Below are 12110 nucleotides of genomic sequence, written 5' to 3' on the forward strand. Positions count from 1 at the left end.
ACTCAGACAGACAGTAAGATATCTCTACCAGTACTACTGTAGTCCTATGTAACTCAGACAGTAAGATGTCCTATGTAACTCAGGCAGTAAGATATCTCTTACTTACTAAGATATCTCTTGGTTGTACTGGTAGGGGTAAGTAACTCAGACAGACAGTAAGATCGGTCCTACGGTTGTACTGGTAGGGGTAAGTAACTCAGACAGACAGTAAGATCGGTCCTACGGTTGTACTGGTAGGGGTAAGTAACTCAGACAGACAGTAAGATCGGTCCTACGGTTGTACTGGTAGGGGTAAGTAACTCAGACAGACAGTCTGTACCAGTACTACTGTAGTCCTATGTAACTCACAGGCAGTAAGATATCTCTACCAGTACTACTGTAGTCCTATGTAACTCAGACAGACAGTAAGATATCTCTACCAGTACAACTGTAGTCCTATGTAACTCAGACAGACAGTAAGATATCTCTACCAGTACTACTGTAGTCCTATGTACTGGTAGGGGGTAAGTAACTCAGACAGACATAGGCCACTGTCTCTATCACAGGCACAGAAGGCATTACAGCAAAACACATTATCCATAGACACAGGCCTCTCCCCAATAATAGTCAACATAGTTATGACATACACAACTTCATAACAGTGAACAGTGTGACTGCAGTAATAACAGGCAGTCAGGGAGATCTCATGTCTCACATGCTGAAGCCTATATCGGTGTCTGCTGTAAGCAGAGAGAGCGATCAGTGATAGTGGTAGTCGCCTGACTGTACACTACATTTGAGTGTTGGTCACTGATAGAGGAGACCTAGGCTCTGCAGTGCCCGAGGAAAATCCATTCAGTTCTCTACAGGCCTATTATCATCTTGACAGTCTCACCCAAAGGCAGGGAGACCATGAGTATAACCAAATATGTTATGAAATGGATATATATATATCTGGGCCTATATGTCAAATGAAGATGCAGTAGGGCCTGTAACAACAGTGGATAACATGTACTCACTCTGCGTTAAAGCCATTGACGTGTAGAATCCTCATCTGCTTCACAATAGTACTTTTCCCCGACTCTCCAGCACCTTCGGGAATGAAGCAAACAGGACTGAATGTTACAATGTGTTGCTGATAACGGGACGATTAAAAGGGGTCATCTTGTTACCGTTCAAAATGAATTAGAATGTTGTCAAAAACGAAGCAAATTTCTAGGCTTCGCTTCCATCAATACCCCCCCCCCCCCCCCATGACATATAGCGAGGGCTTTCAAATACGTAATGGGGTCATTTAATGAAGGATATTTTAGATCACACCGTGTTCGGGCCAAGTCGTTTATATAACCTTACCCAATAATAACAGCCGGTGCGTCGCTTTATATGCTTGTCTTTCTTTTTGCAACAGTTTTTCAATTTTTTTATTCGCCTCTCGTTGTGCCTTTTCGTCGATGCGTTGATCTTCAGTCTTGCTGTTGCCCAAACAACCCATATCTTCCGTTAACTAACCTTGTCTCTCAAAAATATTAAATACACGAAGATGTTATAATAATAAATGTATTTTTAAAAAATTAAAAAACAATGGTGTGAGAGAAAATCTGTGCGACGCTTCTCCGCCGTTGGGAGGGCTATGTGCCTTCCTCCCCGTTACGATTCCTTTTTACCCGCAACCAACGGGACCTTCCTTCGGCATCCAAAACTAATTCTTGATTCGCCCCTTCAAAATCACTCGAATCGTTGAAATAACAGAGAAATACACAAGATAACGAAGGTTTAGATTTCTGGAAACAGGCCAAGTGTTTCTCTCGTTCCTTCCCTCTTCTCAGTATGTGTCTATTTGGTGTTTTTAACTCAGCACCGCCTCTCTCTGTTGTACCAGGAAGTAGCCGTGCACCGAGCCACAGAGAAACCTTCCTCTGCCACAATGTAACACTGCAGCTGGCTCACACACACCTACAATCCGCTCACATATCATTGTATCATTTCTGTGAGAAGGGTAGGAGGGTCATTACAATCACATGTGTCACCCAAGACCTTCCCCGCGGCTGGTTTAATCAGCCCTATAAAAAAAAAAAAAACGAAGAGAGGAGAGAGAGTTTTCCGTTTGCACCAGACAAGCTGGGCAGGAAGTTATAGGGTCTTTCTATCGACGAGAGTCGTCTGGATCGAGTGCGCTGGGGTTGTCCTGATGTCGGGTGTAGCTTGTCAATCGTAAGTAATATCACACGGTAACACAGGCCTACACACAGCTTATCAGTCACTTACACTAAAGGCCTAAACCGATCGCCTAAAACAATAATAAATAAATAAACTATACAAATAGACGGTCTGAAAGCCCCAAAACAAAAGTCACATCCAAACTAGGCGCAGCAAAAAACTGGATCATTTCTAGCCCTTCTGCTGCCAACTCCGATCACTACTCCCATTTGCATTCACGGCTCAGTCTGCTGCCTCGGTAGTCTTCCTCCGTAGTCCACTCCTGCTCTCGTCACATTCTCCGTGGTTTTCTATTTATATTGACCGCGTGTGCAACAGAGCCCCTCTGCTTAAAAAAAAAAAAAAAAGCATTCGCGGTCATCCGTGGGAAAGGGGTTCACGGCACCGCGGTAACTCTCCACACCGACGCGCAACTGACAGTTCAGCCGCTGTCCTCGAGGCCCGGGGTATGTACACAGTAACTAGGCTACTGCGCATGTTCAAAGACCTTTCCTGTCCGGCCTGTTTAAATGGCTGCGTCGGACGGTCTGATAGATGGTGTATGTTTGTTTTAGTAGGTTTCTATTTCAAGATGTTTGTATTGTATCTCAAAATAAAGAAAACGTTCACGATATGTCATTTTTACTGTAGCAATGGATAATAGCAAATATCTGACTGCCAGACAGAAAATAATCCAATAGAATAATACTAAAAACCTCTGATTACATCAGTCACTATTACTACATCCACCACTACTACATCCTCTACCACCACTACATCCACTACTACTACATCCACCACCACCATTACTACATCCTCCACCACTACTACATCCTCCACCACTACTACATCCACCACCACTATTACTACATCCACCACCACTATTACTACATCCACCACCATTACTACATCCACCACCACCACTACTACATCCACCACCACTACTACATCCACCACTACTACTACATCCACCACTACTATTACTACATCCACCACTACTACATCCACCAATATTACTAAATCCACCACTACTACATCCACCAATATTACTAAATCCACCACCACTATTACTACATCCGCCACCACTATTACTACATCCACCACTATTACTAAATCCACCACTATTACTACATCCACCAATATTACTAAATCCACCACTACTACATCCACCAATATTACTAAATCCACCACCACTATTACTACATCCGCCACTACTATTACTACATCCACCACTACTATTACTACATCCACCACTACTATTACTACATCCACCACTACTATTACTACATCCACCACTACTATGACTACATCCACTACTATTACTACATCCACCAATATTACTAAATCCACCACCACTATTACTACATCCACCACTACTATTACTACATCCACCACTACTATTACTACATCCACCAATATTACTACATCCACCACCACTACTACATCCACCACCACTATTGCTACATCCACCACCACTATTACTACATCCACCACCACTATTACTACATCCACCACTATTACTACATCCACCACTATTACTACATCCACCACTACATCCTCGGATGGGGCCACAGTGTCTCCTGACCCCTCCTGTCTCAGCCTCCAGTATTTATGCTGCAGTAGTTTGTGTCGGGGGGCTAGGGTCAGTTTGTTATATCTGGAGTACTTCTCCTGTCCTATTCGGTGTCCTGTGTGAATCTAAGTGTGCGTTCTCTAATTCTCTCCTTCTCTCTTTCTTTCTCTCTCTAGGAGGACCTGAGCCCTAGGACCGTGCCCCAGGACTACCTGACATGATGACTCCTTGCTGTCCCCAGTCCACCTGGCCATGCTGCTGCTCCAGTTTCAACTGTTCTGCCTTACTATTATTCAACCATGCTGGTCATTTATGAACATTTGAACATCTTGGCCACGTTCTGTTATAATCTCCACCCGGCACAGTCAGAAGAGGACTGGCCACCCCACATATGCTCTCTAATTCTCTCTTTCTTTCTCTCTCTCGGAGGACCTGAGCCCTAGGACTTTGCCCCAGGACTACCTGACATGATGACTCCTTGCTGTCCCCAGTCCACCTGACTGTGCTGCTGCTCCAGTTTCAACTGTTCTGCCTTATTATTATTCGACCATGCTGGTCATTTATGAACATTTGAACATCTTGGTCATGTTCTGTTATAATCTCTACCCGGCACAGCCAGAAGAGGACTGGCCACCCCACATAGCCTGGTTCCTCTCTAGGTTTCTTCCTAGGTTTTGGCCTTTCTAGGGAGTTTTTCCTAGCCACCGTGCTTTTACACCTGCATTGTTTGCTGTTTGGGGTTTTAGGCTGGGTTTCTGTACAGCACTTTGAGATATCAGCTGATGTACGAAGGGCTATATAAATACATTTGATTTGATTTACTATTACTACATCCACCACTATTACTACATCCACCACTACTATTACTACATCCACCACTATTACTACATCCACCACTACTATTACTACATCCACCACCACTATTACTACATCCACCACTACTACATCCACCACTATTACTACATCCACCACTATTACTACATCCACCACTATTACTACATCCACCACTATTACTACATCCACCACCACTTTTACTACATCCACCACTACTATTACTACATCCACCACTATTACTACATCCACCACTACTATTACTACATCCACCACTATTACTACATCCACCACTACTATTACTACATCCGCCACTACTATTACTACATCCACCACCACTATTACTACATCCACCACTACTACATCCACCACTATTACTACATCCACCAATATTACTAAATCCACCACTACTACATCCACCAATATTACTAAATCCACCACCACTATTACTACATCCACCACTACTATTACTACATCCACCACTATTACTACATCCACCACTACTATTACTAAATCCGCCACTACTATTACTAAATCCGCCACTACTATTACTACATCCGCCACTACTATTACTACATCCACCACTACTATTACTACATCCACCACTATTACTACATCATCCACTACTATTACTACATCCACCACTACTAATACTACATCCACCACTACTAATACTACATCCACCACTACTAATACTACATCCACCACCACTGTCACTACATCCACAACTACAACATCCACCACCACCATTACTACATCCGCCACCATTACTACATTCACCACCACTATTACTACATCCACCAATATTACTACATCCACTACTATTACTACATCCACCACTATTACTACATCCACCACTATTACTACATCCACCACTATTACTACATCCACCACTACTACTACTACATCCACCACTACTACTACTACATCCACCACTATTACTACATCCACCACCACTACATCCACCACTATTACTACATCCACCACCACTATTACTACATCCACCACCACTATTACTACATCCACCACTACTATTACTACATCCACCACTACTATTACTACATCCACCACTACTATTACTACATCCACCACTACTATATCCTCCACCACTATTACTACATCCACCACTACTACATCCACCACTACTACATCCACCACTATTACTACATCCACCACTACTATTACTACATCCACCACTATTACTACATCCACTATTACTACATCCACCAATATTACTACATCCGCCACCACTACTACATCCGCCACCACCCCCATTACTACATCCTCCACCACCACCATTACTACATGTGCCACCACCCCCATTACTACATCCGCCACCACCCCCATTACTACATCCGCCACCACCCCCATTACTACATCCGCCACCACCCCCACTACATCCGCCACCACCCCCACTACTACATCCTCCACCACCACTACTACATCCGCCACCACCCCCATTACTACATCCGCCACCACCCCCATTACTACATCCGCCACCACCCCCACTACATCCGCCACCACCCCCACTACTACATCCTCCACCACCACTACTACATCCGCCATCACCCCCATTACTACATCCGCCACCACCCCCATTACTACATCCTCCACCACCACTACTACATCCGCCATCACCCCCATTACTACATCCTCCACCACCACTACTACATCCTCCACCACCACTACTACATCCGCCACCACCCCCATTACTACATCCGCCACCACCCCCATTACTACATCCGCCACCACCCCCATTACTACATCCTCCACCACCACTACTACATCCGCCACCACCCCCACTACATCCGCCACCACCCCCATTACTACATCCGCCACCACCCCCATTACTACTACATCCGCCACCACCCCCATTACTACTACATCCGCCACCACCCCCATTACTACATCCGCCACCACCCCCATTACTACATCCGCCATCACCCCCATTACTACATCCTCCACCACCACTACTACATCCGCCACCACCCCCATTACTACATCCGCCACCACCCCCACTACATCCGCCACCACTACATCCTCCACCATTACTACATCCTCCACCACTACTACATCCGCCACCACCACCACTACTACATCCGCCACCACCACTACTACTACATCTGCCACCACTACTACTACTACTACTACATCCTCCACTACTACTACATCCACCACTACCACATCCTCCACTCTTACTACTAGAGGTCAACCGATTAATCGGAATGGAGATTAATTAGGGACGATTTTAAGTTTTCATAACAATCGGAATTCTGTATTTTTGGACGCCGATTTGAACGATTTTATTATTTTATTTTCTTCACACCTTTATTTGAACTTTTTTTAACGAGGCGAGAAAACATTCTTATTTTCAATGACGGCCTAGAAACAGTGGGTTAACGGGCCTAGGAACAGTGGGTTAACTGGCCTAGGAACAGTGGGTTAACTGGTCTAGGAACAGTGGGTTAACTGGTCTAGGAACAGTGGGTTAACGGGCCTAGGAACAGTGGGTTAACGGGCCTAGGAACAGTGGGTTAACTGGCCTAGGAACAGTGGGTTAACTGGCCTAGGAACAGTGGGTTAACTGGCCTAGGAACAGTGGGTTAACTGGCCTAGGAACAGTGGGTTAACTGGCCTAGGAACAGTGGGTTAACTGGCCTAGGAACAGTGGGTTAACTGGTCTAGGAACAGTGGGTTAACTGGCCTAGGAACAGTGGGTTAACTGGCCTAGGAACAGTGGGTTAACTGGCCTAGGAACAGTGGGTTAACTGGCCTAGAAACAGTGGGTTAACGGGCCTAGGAACAGTGGGTTAACTGGCCTAGGAACAGTGGGTTAACTGGTCTAGGAACAGTGGGTTAACTGGCCTAGGAACAGTGGGTTAACTGGTCTAGGAACAGTGGGTTAACTGGTCTAGGAACAGTGGGTTAACTGGCCTAGGAACAGTGGGTTAACTGGCCTAGGAACAGTGGGTTAACTGGCCTAGGAACAGTGGGTTAACTGGCCTAGGAACAGTGGGTTAACTGGCCTAGGAACAGTGGGTTAACTGGCCTAGGAACAGTGGGTTAACTGGCCTAGGAACAGTGGGTTAACTGGCCTAGGAACAGTGGGTTAACTGGTCTAGGAACAGTGGGTTAACTGGTCTAGGAACAGTGGGTTAACTGGTCTAGGAACAGTGGGTTAACTGGTCTAGGAACAGTGGGTTAACTGGTCTAGGAACAGTGGGTTAACTGGCCTAGGAACAGTGGGTTAACTGGCCTAGGAACAGTGGGTTAACTGGCCTAGGAACAGTGGGTTAACTGGCCTAGGAACAGTGGGTTAACTGGCCTAGGAACAGTGGGTTAACTGGCCTAGGAACAGTGGGTTAACTGGTCTAGGAACAGTGGGTTAACTGGCCTAGGAACAGTGGGTTAACTGGCCTAGGAACAGTGGGTTAACTGGTCTAGGAACAGTGGGTTAACTGGCCTAGGAACAGTGGGTTAACTGGTCTAGGAACAGTGGGTTAACTGGTCTAGGAACAGTGGGTTAACTGGTCTAGGAACAGTGGGTTAACTGGTCTAGGAACAGTGGGTTAACGGGCCTAGGAACAGTGGGTTAACGGGCCTAGGAACAGTGGGTTAACTGGCCTAGGAACAGTGGGTTAACTGGCCTAGGAACAGTGGGTTAACTGGCCTAGGAACAGTGGGTTAACTGGCCTAGGAACAGTGGGTTAACTGGTCTAGGAACAGTGGGTTAACTGCCTGTTCAGGGGCAGAACGACAGATTTGTACCTTGTCAGGTTGCAAGATTGAATCCCCGAGCTTACAGTTAACTAGTCCAACACTCTAACCACCTGCCTCACGAGGAGCCTACCTGTTACGAGAATGCAGTAAGAAGCCAAGGTAAGTTGCTAGCTAGCATTAAACTTATCTTATAAAAAACAATCAATCAATCAATCATAATCACTAGTTAAACACATGGTTGATGATATTACTAGTTTATCTAGCGTGTCCTGCGTTGCATACAATCGATGCGGTGCGCATTCGCGAAAAAGGACTGTCGTTGCTCCAACGTGTACCGAACCATAAACATCAATGCCTTTCTTAAAATCAATACACATTAGTAAATATTTTTAAACCTGCATATTTAGCTAAAAGAAATCCAGGTTAGCAGGCAATATTAACCAGGTGAAATTGTGTCACTTCTCTTGCGTTCATTGCACGCAGAGTCCGGGTATATGCAACAGTTTGGGCCACCTGGCTCGTTGCGAACTGTGTGAAGTCCATTTATTCCTAACAAAGACTGTAATTAATTTGCCAGAATTGTACATAATTAAGACATAACATTGAAGGTTGTACAATGTAACAGCAATATTTAGACTAATGGATGCCACCCCTTAGATAAATTACAGAACGGTTCCGTATTTCACTGAAAGAATAAACGTTTTGTTTTCGAGATGATAGTTTCCGGATTCGACCATATTAATGACCTACGGCTCGTATTTCTGTGTGTTATTATGATATAATCAAGTCTATGATTTGATAGAGCAGTCTGACTGAGCGATGGTAGGCAGCAGCAGGCTCGTAAGCATTCATTCAAACAGCGCTTTTGTGTTTTGTGCGTTTTGCCAGCAGCTCTTCGCAAGCACAGCGCTGTTTATGACTTCAAGCCTATCAGCCTAATGGCTGGTGTAACTGATGTGAAATGGCTAGCTAGTTAGCTGGGTGCGCGCTAATAGCGTTTCAAACGTCACTCGCTCTGAGACTTGGAGTAGTTGTTCCCCTTGCTCTGCATGGGTAACGCTGCTTCGAGGGTGGCTGTTGTCGATGTGTTCCTGTTTCGAGCCCAGGTAGGAGCGAGGAGAGGGACGGAGGCTATACTGTTACACTGGCAATACTAAAGTGCCTATAAGAACATCCAATAGTCAAATGCTAATGAAATACAAATGGTATAAAGGGAAATAGTCCTATAATAACTACAACCTAAAACTTCTTACCTGGGAATATTGAAGACTCATGTTAAAAGGAACCACCAGCTTTCATATGTTCTCATGTTCTGAGCAAGGAACTGAAACGTTAGCTTTCTTACATAGCACATATTGCACTTTTACTTTCTTCTCCAACACTTTGTTTTTACGTTAATTAAACATGTTTCATTATTTATTTGAGGCTAAATTGATTTTATTGATGTATTATATTAAGTTAAAATAAGTGTTCATTCAGTATTGTTGTCATTATTTTAAAAATAATAATAATTAAAAAATCGTCCGATTAATCGACATCGGCTTTTTTTGGTCCTCCAATAATCGGTATTGAAAAATCATAATCGGTCAACCTCTACTTACTACATCTGGGCGGAGTCGTCCGGGTTTGGCGGGGTGGGGTGGGGTTAGGGTTTGGCCGGGGTAGGCTGTCATTGTAAATAAGAATTCGTTCTTAACTGACTTGCCTAGTTAAATAAATACCAATATGCCACTGATTCAAATAGTGCCCCTGAGTCTGTTTCCCCTCAAGGCTTCTTCCTCAGTGTTCCCGACAACACTGCTGTTTGGAGGCTGGGTAACTGTGAAGCACTTTGTGATAACTGTTGTTGTAAACTGCTAAATATATATACATTTTCACCAATTAATTAAAGTATTTACCTTTTCTATATATAGAGTGTATGTTCATATAAAATTCAAAATGTCTGTTATTCATTATATTTTCTAAATGCCTGTTCAGATTTTAAACACTCACTGACGTCAATGAGAACAGACCACTGGTCATTGTCCACAACTCCTCTTGATCTTTGTGGCTGTGGTAAGTAGTGACAACCCTGTCAGTGTCCACAACTCCTCTTGATCTTTGTGGCTGTGGTAAATAGAGACAACCCTGACTGTGTCCACAACTCCTCTTGATCTTTGTGGCTGTGGTAAATAGAGACAACCCTGACTGTCCACAACTCCTCTTGATCTTTGTGGCTGTGGTAAATAGAGACAACCCTGACTGTGTCCATGGATATTTGAACCATCAAATATTTATTATTGTTATGACTACGTTTTTATAATAGGCATTATGAAAATAAAATGCTAATGTTTTTTTGTAAAAGGGAGATGAGTGTTGGTGCCTAGCTTGGCTCTACTGTATATAAACCCAGACTGGCCCAATTCAGTCCATCCGTAAACTGGTGATGGTATTTTAACCCCGTCTCCCTGCCACAAAGGGCAAGGTAAACACAGTGAGTGGCTCCTTAGCGCCATCTAGTGGCTATGATCGGCATAGCAGGCATTAGACGGTGGTGTTGCTACTGCTGCAGCCCAGTCCTTTTCAATGGTCGCCATTGAGCAAAGAAAACTTGACTAGACAAAAAGTGTTCACAGTTATAAGTCATGTTTGTTTGGGAAGATACTCTGGCAATGTAGCCTACAAGCTATTCTTTATTGGTAAAATAGAAGACGGAGCCAACGATAAGGAGGAAGCAAACAGAAAGTACAGTAACTTCCTGGTATGGTCAAACCGAAAGTGATAAACGGTTCGTTCTCCTCTGAAACAATAACAAAGCGTCAACCAACTGTTTTGGTAAAAAGCTGAGGGAGAAATGTAACCAGTCTCGGGTTAATAGAGGGAGAAATGTAACCAGTCTCGGGTTAATAGAGGGAGAAATGTAACCAGTCTCGGGTTAATAGAGGGAGAAATGTAACCAGTCTCGGGTTAATAGAGGGAGAAATGTAACCAGTCTCGGGTTAATAGAGGGAGAAATGTAACCAGTCTCGGGTTAATAGAGGGAGAAATGTAACCAGTCTCAGGTTAATAGAGGGAGAAATGGACGCAAGGCCTGACCATCCATGATATCAGCCTGACCATCCATGATATCAACATTATAGTTATAACCATGTTATGAGGCTATACAGGACCATCCATGATATCAACATTATAGTTATAACCATGTTATGAGGCTATACAGGACCATCCATGATACCAACATTATAGTTATAACCATGTTATGAGGCTATACAGGACCATCCATGATATCAACATTATAGTTATAACCATGTTATGAGGCTATATAGGACCATCCATGATACCAACATTATAGTTATAACCATGTTATGAGGCTATACAGGACCATCCATGATACCAACATTATAGTTATAACCATGTTATGAGGCTATACAGGACCATCCATGATATCAACATTATAGTTATAACCATGTTACGAGACTATATAGGACCATCCATGATACCAACATTATAGTTATAACCATGTTATGAGACTATATAGGACTGACCATCCATGATATCAGCCTGACCATCCATGATACCAACATTATAGTTATAACCATGTTATGAGGCTATACAGGACTGACCATCCATGATACCAACATTATAGTTATAACCATGTTATGAGGCTATACAGGACCATCCATGATATCAACATTATAGTTATAACCATGTTATGAGGCTATATAGGACCATCCATGATACCAACATTATAGTTATAACCATGTTATGAGGCTATACAGGACTGACCATCCATGATACCAACATTATAGTTATAACCATGTTATGAGGCTAT

General features: G+C 43.7%; 2 protein-coding genes across 3 annotated transcripts in view; one reads left to right on the forward strand and one right to left on the reverse strand.

Moving 5' to 3' along the window:
- LOC135563076 (guanine nucleotide-binding protein G(olf) subunit alpha) overlaps positions 1-12110 on the reverse strand; it is a 140329-nt gene that overhangs the window by 91114 nt on the left and 37105 nt on the right. Inside the window, exons 1-2 of one of the 2 annotated variants that reach the window (XM_065005986.1) lie at positions 1333-1850; positions 999-1071 (exon numbers count right to left, since the gene is read on the reverse strand). In XM_065005986.1, coding sequence (XP_064862058.1) covers positions 999-1071; positions 1333-1471 — 212 coding nt within the window. In that variant the 5' untranslated portion in view covers positions 1472-1850. Of the gene's footprint in view, positions 1-998; positions 1072-1332; positions 1851-12110 lie in introns of those variants that run through there. The other variant, XM_065005985.1, reaches the window with a different exon arrangement.
- On the forward strand, positions 6069-7246 carry LOC135562757 (mucin-2-like; the record flags this gene model as incomplete). Its single annotated transcript, XM_065005093.1, has 1 exon — positions 6069-7246. A coding segment is annotated over one exon (747 nt), but the record flags the coding sequence as incomplete, so codon positions are not given.

This window comes from Oncorhynchus nerka, linkage group LG20 (assembly GCF_034236695.1).
Source record: "Oncorhynchus nerka isolate Pitt River linkage group LG20, Oner_Uvic_2.0, whole genome shotgun sequence".
NCBI lineage: Eukaryota > Metazoa > Chordata > Actinopteri > Salmoniformes > Salmonidae > Oncorhynchus > Oncorhynchus nerka.